Source organism: Polypterus senegalus, chromosome 11 (genome assembly GCF_016835505.1).
Source record: "Polypterus senegalus isolate Bchr_013 chromosome 11, ASM1683550v1, whole genome shotgun sequence".
Classification (NCBI taxonomy): domain Eukaryota; kingdom Metazoa; phylum Chordata; class Cladistia; order Polypteriformes; family Polypteridae; genus Polypterus; species Polypterus senegalus.
The window spans coordinates 24954187-24981029 of NC_053164.1; the positions used below are offsets into that span (position 1 = coordinate 24954187).

Genomic DNA, 26843 nt, shown 5'->3' on the forward strand with positions numbered 1-26843 from the left:
GCCTGACGTAGCCAGGGATCGGAGGGCTACCGGACCAATTTGAAAGGCAGCTGTTCCTGCAGATAGGCGACTCTCCTGTTGCGAAGCCCAGATGGGTGAAGCAGGAGAGCCACCAGGTAAAAGACGAAACCGGGCTTGTTCTTGTTTTTTTTTTTTTAAAGAATGCTTCCTGCATTATTTTAACCTCGTTGTTTTTAAGAAGACTTTTTCTATTTATTGGTTTTAACCTCCACGTGTCACATCTGCTTTTATGGATTATTTATTTGAAGAATTTTGAATACACTGCACTTTGTTTTTGTTGTTGTTTTAAAGAAAAGCACTTGACACTTTTGCACCATCCCCTTGCTATGTTGTTGCCTCACTGCTAAGCTCATCGGTAAAATTACCGACGGTGTAGGGTTCAAAGGCTCCCAGACAGATGATGGGAGCATGCAACCAACTCGCATTGTCACACAGGGGGCATACAGCTCCCCAAACTCTGCACACAACAGCCAAAGAGCCCACAAGTTCAGCAGCACACGTGTTTATTTATAGTGGGGAAGCTCTTCTCCCTTACTCCCCACAACAGTACAGTACAAAACACCTAGCAGCACAGTCTACAGCACAATCTTCTCTTCTTCACCACCACCACTCCTCCTACAGCAAGCTTCATCTCTCTCATCCTCCTGACTCTCGCTCTCCAAATGAGTGAGGTGGCTCCTTTTATGTTACACCTGGGAGTGCTCCAGGTGGCTCCTCAGGGTTAACTGGAACTACTCCCAGGTGTGATGGCAACCCAAAGTAGGGTTCTACAGCACCCCCTGGAGGTCCCCATGGAACCCAACAGGACTGTGCCAAAGTCCAACTCCCAGAGTGCCTGCAGGAATCCATGGTGCCACAGCCACCCTGGAGGGCTGCCCTTCTCCTTTTTAGCTCCCGACGTTTGGCACAATGTTTGAATAATGTGACTAATATAGTTTACTGTAAGTCTGGGCACGTCTTGAAGCGATTGGGTAAAAAAGGTCACAGCTAGTCCGTTTTGATTTCACTTCCAGAAGTGAAGCAGCTGGTTGATGTTGAACTAGGAAGACAGGAGTGTGCATATAGCCTCTAGTCCCACAAATCCCCATTAAGGGCCCTTGGGAGAGTCTCTTGGAAGGATGACCATCTCACCAGCAATCAGGAGTTTATGGGTACAGTGGGTTGACAGAAGTCACTCTTGAGTAAAAAGCATACATCAGACCATTTTAAGTTTGCCAAATGGCATATAAAGGACTCTGAGGGGATGAGGAAAAGGGATTATCTGTATCTCAGCAGCAGAGACAGGGAGACTAATCAGAATTGTTAGGGTGATGAATGTCGCCAAATCCAGATAGGTCCATGAACAAAAGCTACTCCACAGAACACGCAACCTTAAAGTGAGGTGAAGGTTCACCTTTTAGACAATGACCTGATTGTCAAGACAATACAACACTGGAGTGGCTTTAGGACAAGCCTCCCAAGTGTCCTTGAGAGACCCAGCCAAAACCCAGACCCCATAGAATGTTTGGGGAGAGACCTGCAGACAGTAAACCACCACTTCCCATCCAATCTAACAGACCTTGAGAGGATCTGCCAAAAATAATGGGATGAACTGACCAAATCCAATTGTGCAAAGCTTGTACAGATTTACCCAAGAAGACTTAAAGATGTCATTGTTGCCAAAGGGCTTCTATAAAAGTACTGAATTGAGGGTCCAAATACTTATAGGAAAGAGAAGTTTCAGGTTTTGAATTTTAAGAATTTTGCACACCTTTCTGAAAACATGTTTTCACTTTGTCATTTTGGGTTACTGAGTATATATAGATTGATGCGCAAATATGGCAAATTCCATCCATTTAATATTAAATTGAGAACACAAAAAAGTGTGCACAAAATAAAGTGGACTGAATACATTCTGAATCCACTGTATATATGTGAGCAGAGAATCATACATTGAGATCAAGGAAGGCTGTAGGTGTCTAAGGCATGCACTCTCACAGGGGAAGTGAAGAAAGTATTACATGGATTGTTTCTTTTAGAGGCCAATTAGACAAGAATCGGTGGCTCCTTTCCATTGAAGGACTTAAGTACAGGCTTATGAAGTGAATCTAAGTTGTGTTTAGAAAGTGGCTAACATCATCAGAACCTTATCCTAAGAATACAACTACAATAATGCTGACTATATTATATACTTAAAAAAAAAAAATGAGTATACTGTAATACAAAAATAGTGAAATTGTGCTTTCAAGGTGATACCAAGTACAGGTAGTTTAAGTGAAACATACAAATCTCTATAAACTCACACAGTTAGCTCTTACTCTCCCAGTTACGACTGCAATGGCTGTCCTTAACATTAAATTACATATAACTGAAAGCTTGGACAACACAAAACTGTTAAACCAGAAGAAACGGAAAATCTTTCTTCACTATAGTAAGCCTTATCCTCCTTCTGCATTGCAATATATTTTTGACTGTGTTTTTAGGCTTTTATATGAGACCCCCTTCTCGGATGATCAGTGGTACACTACTGTGTTATTTCCTTTAAACCCTATCCAACTTAAAAATTGAAACTCCACCTATGGCAACCTTTTGTTCAGGTACTGGTTCTCTCCTGGCCAGACTACTGCAACTCTCTCTAGGAAGTGCTTTCTTCAGCTGCAATCAAACTTCTCCAGAATGCATCTGCTTGACTAGTGTTCTCTGGTCCTTGTTTCACTCCTACTGCTCCTCTGCTTTGGTCTCTCCACTGTCTTCCTGTTGCTGAAAGGATCCAGTTCAAAACTTTTGTGTTGAATTATAGTTCTCAGAATGGTTCTACTCCTCTGTATCTCCCGTCTTTGGTCTCTCCACATATTCCTTCAAAAAGTCTCTGTTCTGCCTCTGCCCATTTGCGGACCGTCCCTCATTCTGCCATATGAGCCAAAACTTCTCCAGTCTTACTCCAAAGCTATGGCATAATCTAGACTAGTCAAACTGCATCCAATGTACTTGGGTTTAGGTGTCATTTGAAAATGTACCTTTTCATTACATATTTTGTAACTGCTTAGTGTCTCTTCTACAGGACAGCTGCTGTTGTACGGACTACGACTTTAGATTACTGATGTTTGTCTTAGTCTACCTGCAGGTATAGTAGTGTAGTAGTTCTACTTCCTTTGTTGCTTTTGACACTTGTACTTTCATTTTTGTATTATAACTTGCTCTATAAGTTGGGTAAAGGTGTCTGTTAAATAAATACTGTAAGTAATAATTAAAATGCTCTCTGACTTTTGTTTTTGTTTGAAAATGTTAATAAATCTTTAAATATTAACAGGACAGAGGAATATGCCAGTAATCTTTACAGCTGCAAATCACACAAAATATTGTTAAATCAGCATATGAAATTATAGCACTCAACCAAAATGTGTTATTTTTAAAGCCAAAAACTGTGAACATGGGAAGCAGGAATTAAAATACATGATACAAGTCTCAAATGAATGCAAATAACCTGCTACCTTTGTGACAACACACCTATTCGTTACATTCTTTGGAACTGCTTCGCATCACTTTTACAGATAATCTTAGTCTAGTTGCATGTTTAACTATGAAATAATTAGTAGAAGTGCTACTGCTCCCTTTTGCTCTGTTTATGTTGTTCTCTGTTGCTTTTGATGCTTGTACCTTTATTCTTGCATGTATTACAACCTTCTTTGTAAGTCACTTTGGATAAAAGTGTCTGCAAAATAATAATAATAATAATAAACAGAACGTTAATAGTTAGCAAATGGAGAAGGAAGACGTGATGAAGGGATTATGGTCTGCACCTACACAATGTTGGTCATAGGTGCTCACCTTGTGGTCACTTTAATTACGTGAAGTGACAGAGATATAAATGTTTAGTTTTAACAAATATGCCAATCACTAATTGCCACTTAAAATGTTATGAACAATACTTCCTTTTGATTTTGTAAGCAGATGACCACAGTGTTAGAATTTATTTATTTATACAAATATTCATGTCTAACTATATGGCAAGTGTTACATTTGATAGTGTTTTATAATCAAGAAAATATGATAATACTTATAAAACTGAATTTATCACAAATTGATTTTAATACAAATGACAATCTCTTTAGCCTCAGTTTCTAAAATGTTTGATGTATATAAAATGACTGCTTAGCATCAAACCAAGTAGTACCTTAAGAATAAAGCAAATATATCAAAATTATTGTTAAGAGCTCACCTCAACAGGGACGGACTGCTGCTCCAGGCTGCAGGGTGCCCGGATGGGCCGTGGTCGTGTGGCTAGCCAGTATGCAGTGACAGTTGCTAAAGCCCCCAGGCCAATAAGTGATGACGTGGACAAGCTGTGAATGTATTTACGGATATCCTCAAACTCGGGAAACCTCAGGCTCGCCTGAGGTCCTAGATTTTTGAGAAACTCCTGGATCTGCATCCTAAAGAAAAAAGAAGGAAAAATAATGGAGCAAATTAGCAGGTTGCCTTTGATTTTTCATCGCAGGTCTTTCTTTTTAAAAATTACTATGAACATCATAACTGCATTTTTAATTTCATTGTGTTAAGTCTGAAATGCATTATTCCAAGCAGTGAGTAATATGGACATTTCTAGCATGTCATTTCTGAGGTTAAATGAAACCGTTCATGTAATGTGATATTAAGCTGTGTGCATTGTAGTTGTCTATCCTTCATTACATTTTTTCATATACAAGTCCCAAGAAACCAGAGTTATTGTTGCATCACCAGGCATCGAGCAGGAAATATCGTTCTATGGTACTCCAGTCCATTGCAGGGTACACTCATGCACCCGGTTCCTCTGGAGCCAATTATTAATCCAAACTGCATGGAAGCAGGATGAAGAAGGAAACCAAAATAGCTGGAGAAAACTCATGAAACACTAAATTGAGCACACACAGGTAGTGTCAAGGTCAAAGATCAGAAGGCAGTTTGGCAACGCTAATTCCCTAGTCTCCAAACTGCCCACAGTTATTGCGTATTTCTGTTTACGTTTATGTATCTATATTATAGACACACACACACACATATATATATATATGCATACAGTACTACCCACATTACCTACTGATGACAGATAATAGAGCATATTTAAAAATATTTGATATCTTTTATTCTACATGTACCTTCAGCACATTTCCTCTGTATCTGCATGTGTCTGAACCTCCCTTGACTGGTGCTCTTCCACTCGAGTATCATTCCCATAAAGCCTGCTTCTCACACTCTCATTTTGAGGTTCCTTTCTCCCCTCCTGTCTGATTTTATACTTCTTGCCTTTGAAGGTGACTCTCAATGTGCCCTCCTCCTCATTTGGCTCAAACTCACATTTCCTGCTTAAAATCGTGTCACCAAAGCCAAACTGACCAATCAGATTGCTTTGCAGTACAGGACACTCACAGAGACACCTTGGTGTTTCATTATATAGTAGGTAGATACACACACACACACACATAGTGAAATACTATATTTTATTCAAAAGTTGAATATGTATTGAAATGTAAAGTGGCCAAACCTGTTGCCTCACCCTGTTAACCAGAGTGTTGCCAATTAATCATTTCGAGGTTAGTGTTGTGTTACTTAACAGGCTTGAAAAGCACTGCAAACTTCCACTTTATGTTCAAAGTGAGAAGTGAAAAGTAAAACGCAATAATTCTTTTCAACACTGCAGCACAGCGAACACATCCTCTCCACCCTGCTTGAGTGGCATGTTTTTCACAAAACAGTTCGTAAAGAGGAGAGCTTTTGTGCTGCTGTCTGGGAAGCGTTTGTCCCAAGGTTCACTGCCACCAGCACGAAATCGCTAGGGCCGCTGGACGGGAATGCAATATGAAGACACTATTTGCATTTCAACTACCTTCTCCAGCTTAGAAATGCTCAGGGAAAAACATTTCAAAGAAAATCCACAGTCCGTAGCTTTCAGGAAAGGAACTGCTTTGATCAGAAATATCCTATTGGGTGGTGCCATTATTTGATGTTTAATATTTTATTTAATTTACTTACCCAATACTTTCATGAAATATAGCTCACAGATCACAAGTTTTAAATAAATAATGTAATGAAAGTAGTTATAATAAGTGTTACCAAATCAAAAAATAGCACCCTGACAGGTACCATGACTGCATTGCTCTGCCAAGACCTCTGCACAAATCTGAATGCGTATATCTTTACTGTTAAAAATAGTACGACAGGAGATAAAGAGGAATGTGCAGTATATTATTACTAGGGGTCTCATCCAGGCACAAGTGTCTGCTAGATGGCATAGTTTTCTGCAGTAGTTTGACAAAACAATTGATCATTGCCTGTTCTTTTCTTTGACTCCTGAATGTCCCATTTTTCAAAGATTACAGAAGTACTGTGAGCCATCTGGGACAAATCCAACAAAGTGTTCCAGCCTTTTTTACTCTCTCCAATTATCCTTTGCATCCCACTGCGACCTCTCACCTAATTCCCAAAAGAAGCTCAGCATTAAAGACAAAGCAGGAGAAAACAGGCAGGCAGCCTGAATGCACTGGCGGCAGTGGTGGGGCCATGATGTAATACCTCAGACCTACTATTTGATTTGATATGGCTGAGGGAGGGAAACAAAAAGAGAGGAGCCGAGCCTTACGTCAGTTCATTCACCGATAGTCAAAGGGATTTTTTTGGGGAGCAGTTACGAAACCGTGTCAATAGAATCTTTAGATAAGACACTTGCTAACCTGGCTGCAGTTCTTTTTTGATCAAAGACAATGTGCCAAGTGATAAAGGAAAGGGTGGCCAGGCAACATCTTAAATCAGAAGGCAGCAAACACTCTGGCCTAGCATGTCATGCTCACATACTGCATGTTATGTGAACTAAAGTCACAGTCTGCATTTGATTAACCCATACTATGTTTGATTAACCCATACTAATATTAACTGACAAAAGTGTCAGCACACGGAAACAGCCTGTATGTCCCAGCTCATTAACAAACAAATCACTTAATGAATCTTCTCATTCTCCCAGCATAATTCAGATTCATTTTTCTCTCTGGCCTATAAATGACAAGGTCTAATGTCTGCTGCAATCTCTTAGAAATGAAAATGTGTACTCTGTGCTACATCCCCACTTATAAGCATACCTCAGAGCTTGCTATCCTCCAGCTGCAATGACAGTCAGACAACGCAGACGCAAAGCATAACTGCATGTTAAAACTTGGATTAATTGGTGAAGAGGTTGGAGAAATCATCATGTCATCAGTGCCACAAAGGATCAAACAAAATGTATTCACTAGCCGGAGAGGCAGCCTTGGACCTCATAATAAAACACAAGTTTAGTCTATCTACTACTGTTAAGTCAAATGACTGCAAAACAAGCCTCATGGTCCAAATAGGTACAGACGACATGGCAGAGATGCTATACCAGATGGGCGGAGAACCATAGCACTAGTTAAATGTGTGATGCATACCACCATCTATCTACACATCTTACTCTACGGAGCAAGGCAGTTTAATGAGAATCAACGGGAAGTCTTTTGGAGTGTGAATGTAATTGTTTATGGTTGCATTTTTTTGATTTTTGATTATATTTGTTTATAGTTTTAAATTATTAAAATATATATTACATTAAAGTGGGGAGTTATGAAATGTAATCACTGAAACAATTAGGCACGTTAACTCTTTCAGGGCTGATGTCGACTTTTGTCGAAAGGAGGAGTTGAGAATGGTAAATCAACTGTAAACTGTGACAAAACCAACCGTTATGTTTTAGTTGGACTCTTGTTGGTAGAAGGAAAGTTGCTTCATTGGTTTGACCAAGATTTCCGGCTCTCGTGTGAGTAGTAAGGCGCAAACAACGGCAAAAATGGCACTGACATAATGGCGAGAGATCAAAGCGAATGCGTAAAGCAAAATATTCTGTGAACGCAGTTTTGCCTATTATCTCTGAACTGGACTATGACTTGTCGGACTCCGATTTTGATACAAGTGATCGAAAACGAATGTGAGGTTCCAGCTTCAGCTGACTGGTCCCCAGCTAATTGTGATGCTGAACAGGTTCATGTAGCAGACATGCCTACGACATGCAGCAACAGATGTTTAATGTTGATTTCTGTGTGAAACCATTGCATTTCAGAAACTGTGTTTTTTGAAAAAAATATTCAGCCCTCAAAAGAGTTTATAGTGATTAATCAGTAGTCCTAATTTTATATTATATATACATTGTGGTGGATGGCCGGGGCCCTTGCCCGGCCAGGATGCTCAAAGTGTGGAAGGACCAGGGGAAGAGAGGATTGTTGGGAGTTTCTTACCCGGGCCAATAGAGGGCAGCCCCCTTGGTTTCCAGTGGGGTCATGGGTTATGAGCATGGGAACGCAACCCAGTTGGAACCCGTGGCCACCGCCAGGGGGCGCATAGACCTTTCCAGGGCCTCATTTGGTCAAGCTTCCGCCACACCCGGAAGTGTGGCTGGAAGAAGTGTGTTAGGTGCCTTATAAAATGGAGCCGCCTCACTCCATAAGTGGCCAGAGTCGGGAGGAGAGGACAAAGCCTGAAGAGGAGTGGAGGGAGAAGGACTGGCAGAAAGAAGGGACTGAATGGTGTTGTTGTGTTGCCTTGTGGTTACTGGCATTGTAAACTGTAAACACACATGTGGAGTGTGGAAAAACTTGTCTGCTGCCTGTCTGTGTCTGGGTTAGGGCGGTGGTACGCCCCCTAGTGGCTCCCAACATACACACACACACTCACGGACATACAGAAAAACCTTGATTATCCATCTCTCAATTACCAATCAGGGCCAAAAAACAACAACAAAAAAAAAAACACATTGTGTGTGCCAGCGCCCACCTATTATTGAGTATCTATCTATCTATTGTACTACTACTGCCATGTAGTACACTGCGAGCTTTGCACATTGACACATCAGACACATTGAATTTTGTTGCAGCAGCACAGTTACCAATTTCTTTCGCTACTTCAACAACTATTAATTTAAAACCAGCTTCATATTTGCTTCTGATTGAATGCTTCATCATTGATAAGGGATGCTCTTATGATAAAGGTGTATGAGGGTGTGAGATACAAAAAACACAAATCAGTGCAAACATTGGTTCAGAATAGTTCAGGTATTACCGTGTGGTCGCATAGGCACGATACATAGGAAGAAAAAAAGGCAGTGTGCTCTGTGGTTCTCTCAGGTGGGCATTAGAATATCATAATCTCTTGGATCAATAGTGCGAGTTTTCCGCATTCGACTTATATGGCCGACATTATAAAATACCAGAAATTATATGGTAAAATCAAGTCCGAACTTTATATATTGTGGCAGATGGCCAGAGCCCATGCCTGGTCGGGACACCCCTTCAGTATATGCTCCAGGGGAGTAAGCATGGGCTATACAATATCTCCCCCGGGACGCTAGATGGCAGTGGTACATCAGATTCCTGCAGGGCTCCATGGGAGATTCTCAACAGCCCTGTTGGGATCCGCGGTGGCTGCTGGGGGCAATGCAGGGGTTCCTGAGCCTGTCTGGGTGGTTCTTCAGCCACACGGGGAAGTGCAACCAGAAACAGGTGATCAAGCACCTGAAGCACTTCCGGGTGGACTATAAAAGGAGCTAGCAGCCACCACTCCGGGAGCCAGAGTCAGGAGGAGGGAGACCATGCTTGCCGGTGAAGAAAAGGAGAATTTATTTGTGCTTGTTGCTTATGTGTATGTGGGACTGTGCTGTGCTTGCAGGACAGGGGGAAGACGTGCCCCGTAGGTGAAGACAATAAAAATTTGTTTTTATACATGTGCCAATATAATTCTCTCTCTATATCTATTATATATATATATATATATATATATATATATATATATATATATATATATATATATATATATATCTATCTATCTATCTAGATACTTTATTAATCCCAAGGGGAAATTCACATAACCCAGCAGCAGTATACTGATACAAAAAAAAAGAAAAAAAAAAGAGTAATAAAAAAATGCATGTAAAAACAGACAATAACTTTGAATAATGTTAGCATTTCTGCTAAAAGTCTGTCACTGAAGCTACTTCTCTGCCTGCAGATGCCACTGTTAAGTGGATGCAGTGGATTCTTCATGATTGAAAGTAGTTTGCTTAATGCCCGTTGCTCTGTTACAGATGTTAAACTGCCCAGCTTTATTCCTACAATAGGGCCTGCCTTCTTAACAAGTATGTCCAGGAGTGAGACGTCCTTCTTTATGCTGCCTCCCCAGCACACCACCGCATAGAAGAGGGCACTCGCCACAACCGTCTGGTAGAACATCTGCAGCATCTTATTGCAGATGTTGAAAGACAACAACCTTCTAAGAAAGCATAGTCGGCTCTGTCCTTTCTTACACAAAGCATCAGTATTGGCAGTCCAGTCCAATTGTCATCCAGCTGCACTCCCGGGTATTTATAGGTCTGGACTCACTGCATACAGTCACCTCTGATGATCACGGGGTCCATAAGGGGACTGGTCCTCCTAAAATACACCACCAGTTCCTTGATCTTGCTGGTGTTCAGGTGAAAGTGGTTCGAGTCACACCATTTAACAAAGTCTTTGATTAGTTTCCTGCCCACCCCTGATGCAGCCCACAATAGCAGTGTCATCAGCGAACTTTTGCACGTGGCAGGACTCCAAATCGTATTGGAAGTCTGATGTATATAGGCTGAACAGGACCGGGGAAAGTACAGTCCCCTGAGGCGCTCCTGTGTTGCTGACCACAATGTCAAACCTGCATATATATATTTTCTATATTATACAGTGGTGTGAATATATATATTTTCTATATTATACAGTGGTGTGAAAAACTATTTTATCCTTAATAATTCTCCCTTCAAATACATTTCCTACTTTTTGCTACTTTGGTTTTACTTTGTTTTATTGCAATAGCAGGTTTATACTGTTTGGTTGATCCAAGGTATGGTGTTAACAGCACCTGGTGTGGGTGATTGCCACATTTCCACTGGGGTTAGTAACTGAGAAGGGACACTTTCAAAAAGAAGCAGCGGGATGAGTGGGCAACTGCTTTGGTGGGACAGGCTTTAAGAGACACTCAGGCCTGAAGACAACCTTTTCTTCTGCTAATGCCAAGCTAGTAAGTATCTTTGCTTGAGGCAGCTGTCTATGTACGGGTAAACTGTACAGGTGGGGGTGCAATAAATCATCTACACTAAAGTTTGCTTGAAGTTGCTGTACACGTACAGAGAACTATATAAGTGGGACGCTATAAAGCAGAGAAGTCTCATTTTCCTTCAGCAGCTGCCCACATTCAATAAAGCTGAATTCAAGCACACACCACAGTTAACCATAACTACAGTGGTGTGAAAAACTATTTGCCCCCTTCCTGATTTCTTATTCTTTTGCATGTTTGTCACACAAAATGTTTCTGATCATCAAACACATTTAGCCATTAGTCAAATATAACACAAGTAAACACAAAATTCAGTTTTTAAAATGATGGTTTTTATTATTTAGGGAGAAAAAATCCAAACCTACATGGCCCTGTGTGAAAAAGTAATTGCCCCTTGTTAAAAAATAACCTAACTGTGGTGTATCACACCTGAGTTCAATTTCCGTAGCCACCCCCAGGCCTGATTACTACCACACCTGTTTCAATCAAGAAATCACTTAAATAGGAGCTGCCTGACACAGAGAAGTAGACCAAAAGCACCTCAAAAGCCAGACATCATGCCAAGATCCAAAGAAATTCAGGAACAAATGAGAACAGAAGTAATTGAGATCTATCAGTCTGGTAAAGGTTATAAAGCCATTTCTAAAGCTTTGGGACTCCAGCGAACCACAGTGAGAGCCATTATCCACAAATGGCAAAAACATGGAACAGTGGTGAACCTTCCCAGGAGTGGCCGGCAGACCAAAATTACCCCAAGAGCGCAGAGACGACTCATCCGAGAGGTCACAAAAGACCCCAGGACAACGTCTAAAGAACTGCAGGCCTCACTTGCCTCAATTAAGGTCAGTGTTCATGACTCCACCATAAGAAAGAGACTGGGCAAAAACGGCCTGCATGGCAGATTTCCAAGACGCAAACCACTGTTAAGCAAAAAGAACATTAGGGCTCGTCTCAATTTTGCTAAGAAACATCAATGATTGCCAAGAATTTTGGGAAAATACCTTGTGGACTGATGAGACAAAAGTTGAACTTTTTGGAAGGCAAATGTCCGTTACATCTGGCATAAAAGGAACACAGCATTTCAGAAAAGAACATCATACCAACAGTAAAATATGGTGGTGGTAGTGTGATGGTCTGGGGTTGTTTTGCTGCTTCAGGACCTGGAAGGCTTGCTGTGATAGATGGAACCATGAATTCTACTGTCTACCAAAAATCCTGAAGGAGAATGTCCAGCCATCTGTTCGTCAACTCAAGCTGAAGCGATCTTGGGTGCTGCAACAGGACAATGACCCAAAACACACCAGCAAATCCACCTCTGAATGGCTGAAGAAAAACAAAATGAAGACTTTGGAGTGGCCTAGTCAAAGTCCTGACCTGAATCCAATTGAGATGCTATGGCATGACCTTAAAAAAGCGGTTCATGCTAGAAAACCCTCAAATAAAGCTGAATTACAACAATTCTGCAAAGATGAGTGGGCCAAAATTCCTCCAGAGCGCTGTAAAAGACTCATTGCAAGTTATTGCAAATGCTTGAATGCAGTTAATGCTGCTAAGGGTGGCCCAACCAGTTATTAGGTTCAGGGGGCAATTACTTTTCACACAGGGCCATGTAGGTTTGGATTTTTTTTTCTCCCTAAATAATAAAAACCATCATTTAAAAACTGCATTTTGTGTTTACTTGTGTTATATTTGACTAATGGTTAAATGTGTTTGATAATCAGAAAAATTTTGTGTGACAAACATGCAAAAGAATAAGAAATCAGGAAGGGGGCAAATAGTTTTTCACACCACTGTATATAGTGTAGGTGAACCAAACAAACAGAGGAACTTCCATAATAATACAATGTACAATTACATTACATAACACATATTACAATATACAATAGTTTATGACTGGATGTTTAGTAACCTTACGGCAGTAAAAGCCGTCCCTGAATCTGCTCGTGAGCGTGTCAATGGTCCTGAATGGAGGCCTGAGAAAAGCAGCTGTGAAAGATTGAGAAGGTCTTTAATTTTAAAGTTTGCCCCTCCAAGCACATGAACGCAGAATTAAAACCAAACTGTCTTTTCTTTTTGATTAAACCTCACTTAAAATTTGAAGAGCCTAACAAAAAATATACTTAACAAGATGGCACAAGACTTTGTCTCAGGTTGGAACATGTCATTACAGTTGGGAATCTACTGCTTTATTATTTTCAGAAATTTTGTCCCAAATATAATTTTCTTACATTATTGTATTATTTCAATTAGAAGCTAGGCACATATAGTAATTAAAAGAAATGAGTTTGTTTTTAAATGTTCAGCTAGAGGTCTTTATTTATAGGCAACACTCCAAGTACAATTCATCACAGTCTAAGGTGTGAGGGTCAAAAGCCACCATCAGAACAGACTAACGTTTGTAAGAGAGACGCCTTTAATCTTAAATGTCTACACTTCCTTCTGTTCAAAGGATTACTGTACTTTCTTATCCTTATTTACACTGTGCTCTGTTTAATAATAACTTCTTTTATGACTTTTATAACACAAAGCCATCTTTATTATATCTTTTGTAGTGTGACTCTCATAATTCATTCCTTAAATAATGGAATTGTTTTATTCAGTACTAGCTGATTACCAAGTGGCTTCGCTTACGAAGTGCAAGGGAAAAAAATAAAATGTAGTATATAAATTATTAAACAGTAAAACGTTAACATGTAAGAAGTAAAGATACATTGAGCAGTACTGGAGTGCTTTCGCGTAAAGTACATTTTAAAGGCGCTATAACACAACAGGTAAGTAGCACTAACAGCATCTTAAAATGTATTTGGATCATCTCTCGGTAGCAGATCCCTTGTGAAAGGAGCTACACGACCGCTGTGGTATAGAAATTACATTTTCTATGTGATCCTGCAAATTTCTGCCTGACAACCTTGCAATATGTGCCTGTGATTTAAGAGAAAAATTTTTCTTAGAAATGCGGACACTGCCCTTCCGTACTTAACGGGCAGAAGGTCCAAACAATTCCCAAGTCCAAAACTTAACATGAGGAGGTCGTCATCTTCTTAGATGTAAACCCTTCATCTTCTTAAAAGAATTCACCACAAAAGCAACCTTGAATGTTGTGGGTTTTAGTGACCTGAACTCACCTTAAAAGGACAGTAAGTAGTTGTGAAGCACAATTTACAAAGAGAGTTTTCCTTTGATGGCGCCGATCAGATAGATATAGATAGATACTTTATTAATCCCAAGGGGAAATTCACATAATCACACTCATTCGCAAAGATTTCCACTCTCCCAGGAGCCGACAGGGCACTCGAAGTGTCACAAACAGTGCGAGATGAGATTACGCCACCCGAAACCGCAAAGCTCTCGACCTGGCAGAGCAGCCCGACATTCCGTGCCTCTGAGCGTCCACTCTGTTCTCACGACCTCTCGCCATTGAAGGCGTGTCGTCTTCACATTGTTTACAGCTCGGCGCAGTTAAAAGGTAGAAAGACGCAAAGCTGTTTTCCTCATCTCTTCTACTAATCAAGTACTGCCAATTAAAAAAAAAAGTTAGAATGTGGCAGTTTCCGCGAATAAATAAAACTTCTCTGTCAGAACGCGCCTGGCAGCAGAAGGCTCAGCGCTGGAGTCCAGAGAGGAAGGCTGGGAGAGGGCGATGCAGGGCACACTTCTATGGGATAGATCGCCGTGTTTGTGTTTATTTCTTTTCAATATCAGTAAAGCAACTCTCACACAAATAATAAGTCATAAAGACAATATAAAAATGGCATCCATAAACGAAGTGATTAGTTCTTGTATTATAATATGTTCTGTGGTCAAACGTAATTTCCATTTCACGCGGTCAAACATCAAAAGAATTATATATATATATATATATATATATATATATATATATATATATATATATATATACACATGATAGAACTATAATCTCTTCATATTATGACATTAAGGCTACTTCTGGGATATTCTCTGCAGCTGGGTTGATGGAAAAATAAGCAAATAGAAATTGGATCCATTCTGAAATGAGGGAGTAAATAGATTCAGATAAAAGAAGTTAAATGAGCAGGTGCCAAGGGAAGAAATGGCTAAGAGATCAACACACAAACGTTTGGTTTGGTAAACACAAAGACAATCTATTTACCCCACAGAGAGTGGACTAACGCCATGACTTACTTTAGAAGGAACCTCTACATTTTGGGACAGGAGTATATGAAATGTTATCATAAGTTCTGTGGCTGAAGTTGAGGAAAAGAGCATCAAATAAAATGACACTGAACTTGTACTTGTAAAACCTTAGAGGAGAAAAGGAAAATTATACCATATAATACTTCAGTAGGTCTGTCAGAATGTGCCTTAGATACACTAAGCACAACCACTAGGGTTTGTTTGGTTTCTTTTTTCCTCTTCATTTTGAATGTTGAAGTACAGAAGCGTATTAGGACCAAAGGGAAGATAAGAAAACATTGACGCATACATAAGGGACACCATTACTTGATTTTGTGATTAAAGTCAACATTTCAACTATTATCTCATAGTTAATCTCATGATTAAAGTCGAAATGTCAAGATAAAATGTGATTGCTTCATCCATAACCATGCAACCGGAGGAAATAAAATAAACAAATGTGATGGCACATGAAAATCTGAGCAGGGATGAGTTTAAAACAATCAATTTATATAAGTTATGCATTGGTTTTAAACATTAAAATGATTCGCTTTATTTCCTCAAGATTCCCCACCACTATTCAATGTATTGATATGCAATGCTGTGTTCATAAATTAAACTCCATTCACCTGCAATACTATCACTGTTAATTCTTTAAAAAATAAAAAAAAATAAATAACTGTTCCACATATTCATTTCTTGTGCCCCTGTCTGTGCATAGTCACTGGTTTACAATAACTATTGGGTCATTATTAGTGGTTTATGCCCTCACCCACAAGAAACAGCAGCTGAAGTCACTGATGCAGCCGTGAACTGTGATGTCATATGGCTTCAGTTTATAAGAGTGCATATACCACAGGACAATTGGACCATGGGTCTGACAGTGACCTTTTCTCAGCTGTTTTGCCCACCTAAACTCCACCCCTTCAGGATCAATCCGTTAGATCAGCTGTCTCACCAAACCTTGTATAACAACATACTATCTTTGGATTAGTTACAGTGACATCTCTGCATTTTTCCATTAGTGGCACTAAATTAACCACAAGAATAATCACAAAATAAAGGTATTTTTTTTCTTCACTGTGTCCCTCATTTTTTCTTCCTACCCTATGTCCCTAATATGCTTCTATAAGACGTAATACGAAAATGGCAGTTTAATAATGAATGAATGAACTACTGTTACATTCCATAGATGCTGCATTTCTGAGATTAGCAATAATTCCAATATAAAATTCACTATTCAAATTTAGGGACATTTTAGACAGACAGCCAGACAGAGAGCTAGATCTCTGCCTGTCTATTATGTCCCGAGGAGGAAATTGTACTTTTTACAGAATTGCTTTTCTCAAAATTTCTTCTATTTTTCCCCCTGCAACTTTCTTTTTTTCTTCTTCTTCTTGTTGAGAGATTAGGGGGGAATTTGTCAAAAAAAAAAACGGGCCTGTTAAAGCCCATTCGGGCATCCCTTCTGTAATTTTGATCTATACAAGAATTGAATTGTTGTTCTTGTTACAGAATCCCACTAAATAAATAAATATACACTAGAATGACTAAAAAGAAATAAAACCTCTGACTTGACAATCACAGTCCCAGTGTGGCACTTCTGCTGCAGAATTTTGTTGGCTGACTGTCCTCAGTGTTAGTGAGTCAGGAAGAGGATGTAAAGCATTGTTCATAACGGTATTCTGTTTTCTTTACATCCTCTCTTCACTACTACCTCCAGAGGGTCCAAAATGTGTCCCATAACTGAGCCTGCCCATTGAATAAGCTTGCTGAAAACCAGTCCACCCTGTCAATGATGTGGAACCCCAGGTACTTGTAGCACCACATTACCTCTACATCTACTCCCTGAATATTGAAAGGACATGGAGGCGGTTTGGTGTGGCAAAATCAATAACCAGTTTTGGTTTTGTTGATATGGAACTGTACACAATTATTTCTGCACCAAGAAACAAAATTCTCCATCTGAGTGCTGTCCTCTGCCTCATCCTTCTTATCAATACAACCCATAAGTGCAGAATCATCTGAGACTATCTGCAAATGACATGACCTGGTGTTAAATTTATGTTCAGATGTGTACAGAGTAAAGAGAAACAAAATCAGGACTGCTCCTTGTGGTGCTCCATTAAAATACTGCATTTAGCTGTTTAACACCAAAATAAGCAGATAACAAAAGAAACCACCAAAAATGTTGCTTGAGCGATAAGGGCTTCAAACTTGCAATTATTTGACTTCTCATTAAGAAATAAGGTTGGAACAAAAACCCACAGTCGTTACAGTCCTCCAGCACTGACTTTGCAGACCCCTGTTCTAAAAGTCTAGGTAAAAGAACATTAATGGTGTTGTTATGTGAACCACATATTATATTTGTATAACTGCAGAGGATATTTTTCATTAGTTTGTTATGGCTTCAGATTTATGGGTGTTATGTGTGTGCGCGCCTTACAGAAGATTTATTGAAGATAAAATTAAAAGAATTAAGCCCGACACAACTTGTAACAGAATAAACAGTTGCAAAATGCCAAAACTTCAAAGCTTTATCTATTTACAATCCTGTAGTTAAACAATTAATAGCTGGCAAAGCCTCAGGATATGCATTGTGTGAGGTCATAAATAACTAAAAGTGAGGTCAATCAATAATGGACAATTAAGGAATTTGTTTTTTTCTTTACAGTTTGGAGCATATAACCAGAGTTATATACTGAAAACAGCCAGATCATATTTGGCGAAATAAAACAGACCTTTGGGCCAGAATGTTTATAGTTCCATCTTGCTGCATGACTTGTTTATTTAATACAATTATTTTATAAATTCTTCTTAATGTTAGCTTTTTTATTTGATATACTTCATTATTTTACAAGGGGAAACTGTTTTTTCACATAACCTATGGAGGTCAGAGCACAGGGTCAGCCACTATACATTGCCCTTGGAGCAATTTTCAGGTTAAGGGCCTTGTTCAAGGGCTCAATGGCAATAATGGGATTTGAAGCGTCAATCTTCCAGACACCTGCACAGATCCTTAGCCACACAGCCACCACTCAGTATCACTCACCTGCAGAGCCACAGCACCATACATCACTGCAGGTATAGGCCAAGAGTTTTAGACCAGCAGTTTCAGGACAGAAGTGACAACACTATTTCCAGGAGAGCACAACACTTAAGTACAAAGCAAATTTAAAGACGGCAGAAAGCAGGTTATTACTACTATTAGTATTGGTATTATTAAGCTAATTATATAAAGTGAACAATTTGCAAAATGTTTTTCAAAACAGTTCGAAATGTAATGTTGTGGGTATGTTATGTATGTTGTTTGGCTAACAAGGTACAGTAATTGTTAATGACTGTAACACAGTTATGATGCTGTTTAGTTTGGCTTGTAAAAAATGGGATGATCGACACCTAATGCTGTATTGTCAGCAAATTATAATAAAAGGAAATTATGGCCAAACTTCAGTCTATTTTCCTGTTGAATGGAAAATTCCCAGCATATTTTAAGTTTATCATTTTATTATTTATAGTTTCATTTTATAAATTGGATTCATCTATTAATTTACTAACAAATTTAACGTAGTTAAATCATTTAAAATCATTTTTTTGGGGAGATGGGGGGAGGGGAGCTAAATCTTCTACATGCCTGCATATTCTTACCACATTCAATAAAGATCTTTTACTGTACCTTGTCTTTGGTAAACCACATGTAAGTATTCTAAATTCATTGTTAAATCTTGGATATGTACCTAAACTTAACAATGGCAAATAACCTCTTCTTAAGAAAAAGAAAATCTTGATCCCAGGGAACCTATCAAATTACTTTTATCTCTAAAATTGTGAGAAAGCTGTAGGTAAAGAGTTATTTTTTTCCCCCAAGAAAAGTAATGTCTTTTCAGTCAGATGTTAGACAACACCATAATACAGAGACTGTCCCCTCCACTCCACTGAGCACGGCTGTATTTTTAGGCTTCTATTATTAGGTCTAAGTGCTGGTTATGATACTGTAGATGACCATGATGTATTCTTTCGAGCAAACTGGAATAACTTGCTGGTATAAGTTGTCAGGCACTCAGTGGATTTAGATCTTATCTAAGGGATCAGTTTGTACATATAAATATGTACAGTGTAAAATATGATGTCCCTCTGGGTTGGGTCCAGGTTTTTTCTTTTGCATTTGTCTTTATATATGTTGCCCCCAGTCATATAATTTGCAAGTATGATCTGAGTTGTTGTGTGGACGATATTTACTGTAGCTCGTCTAGTGCAAGAACCATCTCAATTTTCTAAAATAGAAGCTTGCCTAGCAGACAGTAGATTGCTTGAAATTTTCTCTTGTTGAATTCTAACAAAACTGAAATGCTGGTCACTGGTTGTAAAGATGCTAAAAAAGGCAATCTAATGTAACATTTCTGTTGATGGCATCCTTATTACTCCCAGTACATTAATAATAATAAAAAAATTAAGATCTTTCATTTGGTACAGATACTCAAAATGTATCTAGAGTAGTCTTCATGTTTCTTAAGAAATATTGCAAAACTTAGCTGTATGTTAGAATTTCATGCTAAATAATTTATCTATACATATATTACTTGACGGTGAATTACCATAATGCTTTGCTTTGTGGCTGATAGCAGACTTAAGTTAGTTCAAAATGCAGGTAGCTAAAAAACTTACAAGAGCTTTGAAATATGTATATATCTCTCGTTTTGTTTCTTTACATTGGCTTTCTGAAAATTTTGTATTGATTATTATGTACTGGTGCACACCTATAACGATTTGCATGGTTTAGGACCTCAACATCTGAGTGAATTTTTAATTACTTACAATCACTCTAACCACGAGTAGGATAGCTTGTTGTCTATAGAATAAAAAAAAAAAAAAGTTACAGGTGGAAATAAAGCACCCTATTTATATGATAACCCTCATGTAGAGGTATGAGATTCCAACAGTCTATTAGCCTTCAAATCTAGGCTAAAAATGTATTTGTTTAGTCAGGCCTGTAAGTAAAATTTACAATGAATCTACATTCCTATTTTCCCCGTGTGTTTTCTTTTAAAATTTGCCATTTTATTTTTTTTTAAACCTGTGTAAAACAAATTTTGTTCAATAATGATCCGGTGCTGACACCAAGATTTTTTTTCCCTTGGGGTTTAAGGCCTGGAAATATTTAAATCTGCTTTGTGACAGTGCTCACTGCATAGTGTACTAAATAATTCACATTTAATTGCTTGATTAAAACAGTTGTTAATGAGTATCTTCAGCTAGTACAGTAGATATAGAATTTAAAAAGTTGCTAAAGCCATCATGCTTTTTTGTTGGTTTTATAGAAACACCTAAAGGCTCAAAAGGGAGAGTGAGTACTACCATTGACTCAATGCAACAGATGTTGCACCTGGTTCCGTTGTCCTTTTTGTAGCAGCAATGATTTTAAACCCTCCAGGGTGGACACATTAAAACAACATCTGAAGAGTCATTGTAAGAAGGCAGTTATCCATGAAGGTTAGCTAATATGGGAGTTTATTTTTAATATATGTGCAGCACTTTTAACACATTATTTTACAGTATAACCATTTTAGACCAGGGCTATTCAATTACAAATTCAGTTGGGCCAGATTTTCAAACCAAGAAATTTAGCTGGGTCAGACATTTTCGGCGGCTGGTGATCAGCAGGTAATAACAAAATTTTAAACCAACACAAATGAATGTATTTAAAAACAAGTAATGTTTATTCATTGATTCCCTTCTAGATTTGGTCACATCTGACACAGGCACATCAAAAAGTGCATAAGAACAATAAAAACAGCTATTACGTGAATGGAATCCTGAGGTAGTAGCAATACTTTTTTTTTTTTACAGATTTGAAATGAAAATAAACATTTTGGTCATATTTGACCTAGGCACATCTCAAAGTGTATAAAATGAAAAAAGTATACAGTATCATCAATAACATTTGTTTACTTTTGAAACAAAATAAATATTTTGGTCATATATGTCCCAGGCACTTCACAAAGTGCATTTAACAGAATAAAAAGAGAACCATTAATGCTATCAGTACACAAACCTGTAACAAGTGGTAATAGTAACAAACACATGTGAATACAAAGTCTACTGCACAGGGAGGGTTAATTTTAAATCACTACATGTGTGATTAGCAGTGCCTTTTTTGTGAGCAAAAAGGTGGCAGTATGCATATACTACACTCACCTAAAGGATTATTAGGAACACCTGTTCAATTTCTCATTAATGCAATTATCTAATCAACCAATCACATGGCAGTTGCTTCAATGCATTTAGGGGTGTGGTCCTGGTCAAGACAATCTCCTGAACTCCAAACTGAATGTCAGAATGGGAAAGAAAGGTGATTTAATCAATTTTGAGCGTGGCATGGTTGTTGGTGCCAGACGGGCCGGTCTGAGTATTTCACAATCTGCTCAGTTACTGGGATTTTCACGCACAACCATTTCTAGAGTTTACAAAGAATGGTGTGAAAAGGGAAAAACATCCAGTATGCGGAAGTCCTGTGGGCAAAAATGCCTTGTTGATGCTAGAGGTCAGAGGAGAATGGACCTACTGATTCAAGCTGATAGAAGAGTAACTTTGAATGAAATAACCACTCGTTACAACCGAGGTATGCAGCAAAGCATTTGTGAAACCACAACACGCACAACCTTGAGGCGGATGGGCTACAACAGCAGAAGACCCCACCGGGTACCACTCATCTCCACTACAAATAGGAAAAAGAGGCTACAATTTGCACGAGCTCACCAAAATTGGACAGTTGAAGACTGGAAAAATGTTGCCTGGTCTGATGAGTCTCGATTTCTGTTGAGACATTCAAATGGTAGAGTCAGAATTTGGCGTAAACAGAATGAGAACATGGATCCATCATGCCTTGTTACCACTGTGCAGGCTGGCGGTGGTGGTGTAATGGTGTGGGGGATGTTTTCTTGGCACACTTTAGGCCCCTTAGTGCCAATTGGGCATCCTTTAAATGCCACGGGCTACCTGAGCATTGTTTCTGACCATGTCCATCCCTTCATGACCACCATGTACCCATCCTCTGATGGCTACTTCCAGCAGGATAATGCACCATGTCACAAAGCTCGAATCATTTCAAATTGGTTTCTTGAACATGACAATGAGTTCACTGTGCTAAAATGGCCCCCACAGTCACCAAATCTCAACCCAATAAAGCATCTTTGGGATGTGGTGGAACGGGAGCTTCGTGCCCTGGATGTGCATCCCACAAATCTTCATCAACTGCAAGATGCTATCCTATCAATATGGGCCAACATTTCTAAAGAATGCTTTCAGCACCTTGTTGAATCAATGCCACGTAGAATTAAGGCAGTTCTGAAGGCGAAAGGGGGTCAAACACCGTATTAGTATGGTGTTCCTAATAATCCTTTAGGTGAGTGTATATTTGAATTACGTTTGAGGTATGATAAAGGTATATAGAGGTTGAAAGTCCTAGCACTACAGGTTTTGTTATTTGGTGAAAAAACAACATTTAAAACGTGAAGTTGACAGATCATCAAATATAATCATATTTCTTTTCATTTACATAGTGGTTTGCAAACTTCCACACAGGGAGGCCCCAGTACACCTACTCCACACATACTCCAGCAGCAGCATACTGATAAAAATAAACAATATTCAATTAAAGAGATTAAAAAAAATTAAAAAGATAAAAATGCAGGTATAAAAGACAATAACTAACAGACGGCAGTCTGTCACTGAAGCTGCTCCTCTGCCTGGAGATGATCCTGTTCAGTGGATGCAGTGGATTCTCCATGACTGACAGGAGCCTGCTCAGCGCCCGTCGTTCTGCCACGGATGTCAAACTGTCTAGCTCCGTGCCTACAATAGAGCCTGCCTTCCTCGCCAGTTTGTCAAGGTGCGAGGCGTCCTCCTTCTTTATGCTGCCTCCCCAGCACACCACCGCGTAGAAGAGGGCACTCGCCACAACCGTCTGGTAGAACATCTGCAGCATCTCAGACTTCAAAGGAAGTATATTTGGCTCTGTCATCTCTTGCACAGAGCATCAGTATTGGCAGTCCAGTCCAATTTATCATCCAGCTGCACTCCCAGGTATTTATAGGTCTGTACCCTCTGCACACAGTCACCTCTGATGATCACTGTGCTTGATAGATGATTGACTTCCAAGGTTATTACTCTTTATTTTATTGTAGAATCAACTATCGGCATATGGGTGCCGTTCTCACCCCTACCACCTTTGCCGTCACTTCCCCTACCCCTTCATATCTTAAAGCATTCTTGGGGCAGATTGAAGACTTAAGTGCCAGCTTAAGTGAAAAATTAAAGAAAATGTACTAATTGCAACACAAACACTGACTTTTAACATGAAAAGATGCTAACAAAAGAAGAGAAGAAGCGGGCCGCTAGGGTGGAGAAAAGAAGAGCTGCTCAGGAAGTAGCAAGCACATCAACCTCTGAGCAAACGAATGCTAAACTTACAGAGAGAGAGGATGAAAACTATAAGTGTATTCAATGCACATTTTCATGCAGTGCGCTTTTATTGGTCTAATAATATTTAAATAAGCATATAAAAATACATGTTTTATTTTATTTAATCTGCTATATGGTCTTATCTTAAGGAGCCACTGATAAAAAAGGACCTCCGCACTGCAGTAAAATGGTTTCACCAACATAGACAGCTCTTCAGAAGTGCCATGTTTGAGCCACATTTTCTGGAGGAGGAGGAGGACCAAAGAAGAGCTCTCCAGACATCACTCATGTAGTCGATATTGAAGATGCAGTTTTAGCAAAAGAAACCTTTTTGCTTATTTTTCAGTTTAGGAATGACATGGAACTTTTCGCTGAGGAATGTTAGGATAAAATGAATCTTAGAGTAAACAGCATATTTCATGAATCAGTCCTGATTTTTGTTGGAGGTTTAAGAGTTCAGTTTAAAGACATTTGTTGCTACATTAATCATGTTAGTTACTTGTATTTATTGTGCATTAATGTTCTGTTAATTTCAGTTTAGAACACTGATTTTCTTCTTTCTTTTGATGATGGGTATTTTTTTGAAAATGTAAAATAAAATTAACTGCAAGTCTCTTTTTGTGTCTGACTCATTTTGAAATATTGAGATTAGAGATTGCTAATTATGTTAGTATTTTAAAGCTCACTTAGTGCTATTTAAAAGTTCTTTTAAAATATATATTTTTTAAAATATTAGTAAATTAGTAGAAAATAACTCCTTTTGGAAACAATTCATTATTTCTTTGGGTTTTCTTGGAGGGCAGAACATAATTTATTTGGTACAGCACTGAGAGATTTGAGGTCTTGGACATTATGAAGATACTGCTGTACAATACATTGTAAAATAGTATTGTGGGTTTATAAGTCATTACACACATTACTCAAATACATTCAAAGATATTTTTGGATAACCTCACACTTCTGACCTTCACAAATGCAGTAATGTACAAACATCGTATGTTAATTTTCTTTGACAAGTTTGAAGATAATTGTCTTGACCCTCAACTTGTACTACTGTAGGACTAGAAGGCAATCGATATATAGTATACTGTAGTGTAGAATATGTATTGTCGTTTTCTTTACATACTGCATATGTTTAAATAAATGTAACTGGCTAAAAATTTTCATTTTAGAATAATAATGTACACATGAATTGTAACTTTTTAATTTTAATCATATTTCTTATTAACTTTTTACTTAAATGCAACGTGATGTAAGCATTGTAATTAAATTGTTTATTGTGTTCATGAATATAAACAAAAAACTATTTTCAATTAAAACAATTTTTAATGAATTTAATTTTGCCAACATGTTAATAGTGGATTTTACAGAAATTATTCATAATGTTTAGTTTGATCTATGACACAACGTGACAGCAAAACCCCTCCGTACTTCACAATGTCTGGTTTGATGTACTGTTCCTAATTCTTATTTTTACTGCTTAATATTTGAATAGGTCCATGATACAACATTACTTCTGGACTTTGCCGAGCTGAAACCTTCCTAAATTCATCTTCCGAAGTCTGTCCTGAAACTGTGGTGACATCAGTTCCATCCTGAAAACCACTACCCTTTATCCGCAATGACGTATGGTGCTGAGGCTCTGCAAGTGGATACTACACCCACCACTCCACCCTCTTACACTTACAGCCTCTTCATTCTACTGCCAGAGAAAAATATTTCAAGTGAACCCTCTTCAGCATTTGTAGATGTTCAGATGATATAAAATATTAAACATTTTAATTTCAAATATTGGTAGACTGTCTCACTACAAACATGAGGGCTCATTTCACAACTAATCACTCAGTAGTGATGTTAGGTGACATACCAATGTGTTATCCACCATGATGGGAGACTGCTAAGACACTAGCAATTTATTATTATAAAAAGACTGCTGGGTGATGTAGGTGGTTTTTGTGTAGTTTATAATTGCATATTTTATTTGTTTTTGTAATGTACTATATTCAGTTTTGTTGTCCCAGGATGGAAATTTGGTTTGTCAGCAGGTGTTAAAACAGTCTGTCTTCATAAAATGTAACACAGCTGCTGATAACATCTAAAAAGTTCATCTAATCAGTGCTTGTATCCTTTGACAGATCCCAATCTGTTCACTGAAAGCATCTTTGCCGACTTGGAATAGGATCTTCAGCCCACAGTTTAATTGGCTTTTTGTGGACTTTTTTTGTAAATGGGGAGAAGGTAAACAGAACGGTGATTAGTGAAGCCCAATGGAGGTTTGCCTATCGATTTGTAAGCTCCATTAATTGTACCGCAACAAATGTCAAGAATTTTATGGTTTCTTGTTGGGCTGTTTACATATTGATAAAAAAATTTGACTTCAGGTTACAGTGGTTAAAGACTCCAAGAACAAAATGTGGCACATCCAGAGAAAGGGATTGCGAATTTTGTATAGGAGGTCATTTGTAATTCTGAATGAACATTCTTTTTAGATCTTGTAATTAAGATTGAATATCATTTTTTATATTCTTCAGTAATGTATTCATCTTAAACAAATAAACATTAATATAAAGAAAAAAATGGATTTAAGTGGGAAGAACTGAATCAAAGGCTTTTTTTATATTCAGTATCACTGATTAACACATTGCTACCCTAAAAGGAATAGGATTTCTAACATAAATTCTGTCACACAAAAACAGAATACTGTAGTCAACCACAGAACTAAATCACAATACATAATACTTTGCAAATTATAAATTAAAAACAGTGACATTATTGTGTCATGACCTACATATTTTGGTGATCTTAGTTCCATAAATCACCCTGCATCCATTTTAAAAGAAAAGGAGGGCAGATGAGGAGGAAGAAAAGAATATTTAAATAAAGGCATTCCATTCACCATTTGTCTGCATTGTCTGAGTAATAACCATTTAGATCTCTCGATTAAAATAAATGGATATAGCAAGGAAAGGTTTTCTGCAGGTGGCAGAGATTCTTTTAAAGTGGGAATGATGGATAGAGAAGCCAGCAGGAGCGCATTTACTTACACTGAATAGACAAACACAGGCATTTCCGTAAAGGGAGAGGCCAACACTCTAAGAGAACTGCTCAACCATCTA

General features: G+C 38.4%; 1 protein-coding gene across 3 annotated transcripts in view; it reads right to left on the reverse strand.

The window, feature by feature from the left end:
- acsl2 (acyl-CoA synthetase long chain family member 2) overlaps positions 1 to 26843 on the reverse strand; it is an 83264-nt gene that overhangs the window by 30234 nt on the left and 26187 nt on the right. For 2 of the 3 annotated variants that reach the window (XM_039768180.1, XM_039768183.1), the window contains exon 2: positions 4220 to 4433. In XM_039768180.1, the coding sequence (XP_039624114.1) occupies positions 4220 to 4432 (213 nt within the window). In that variant the 5' untranslated portion in view covers position 4433. Of the gene's footprint in view, positions 1 to 4219; positions 4434 to 5135; positions 5314 to 26843 lie in introns of those variants that run through there. The other variant, XM_039768181.1, reaches the window with a different exon arrangement.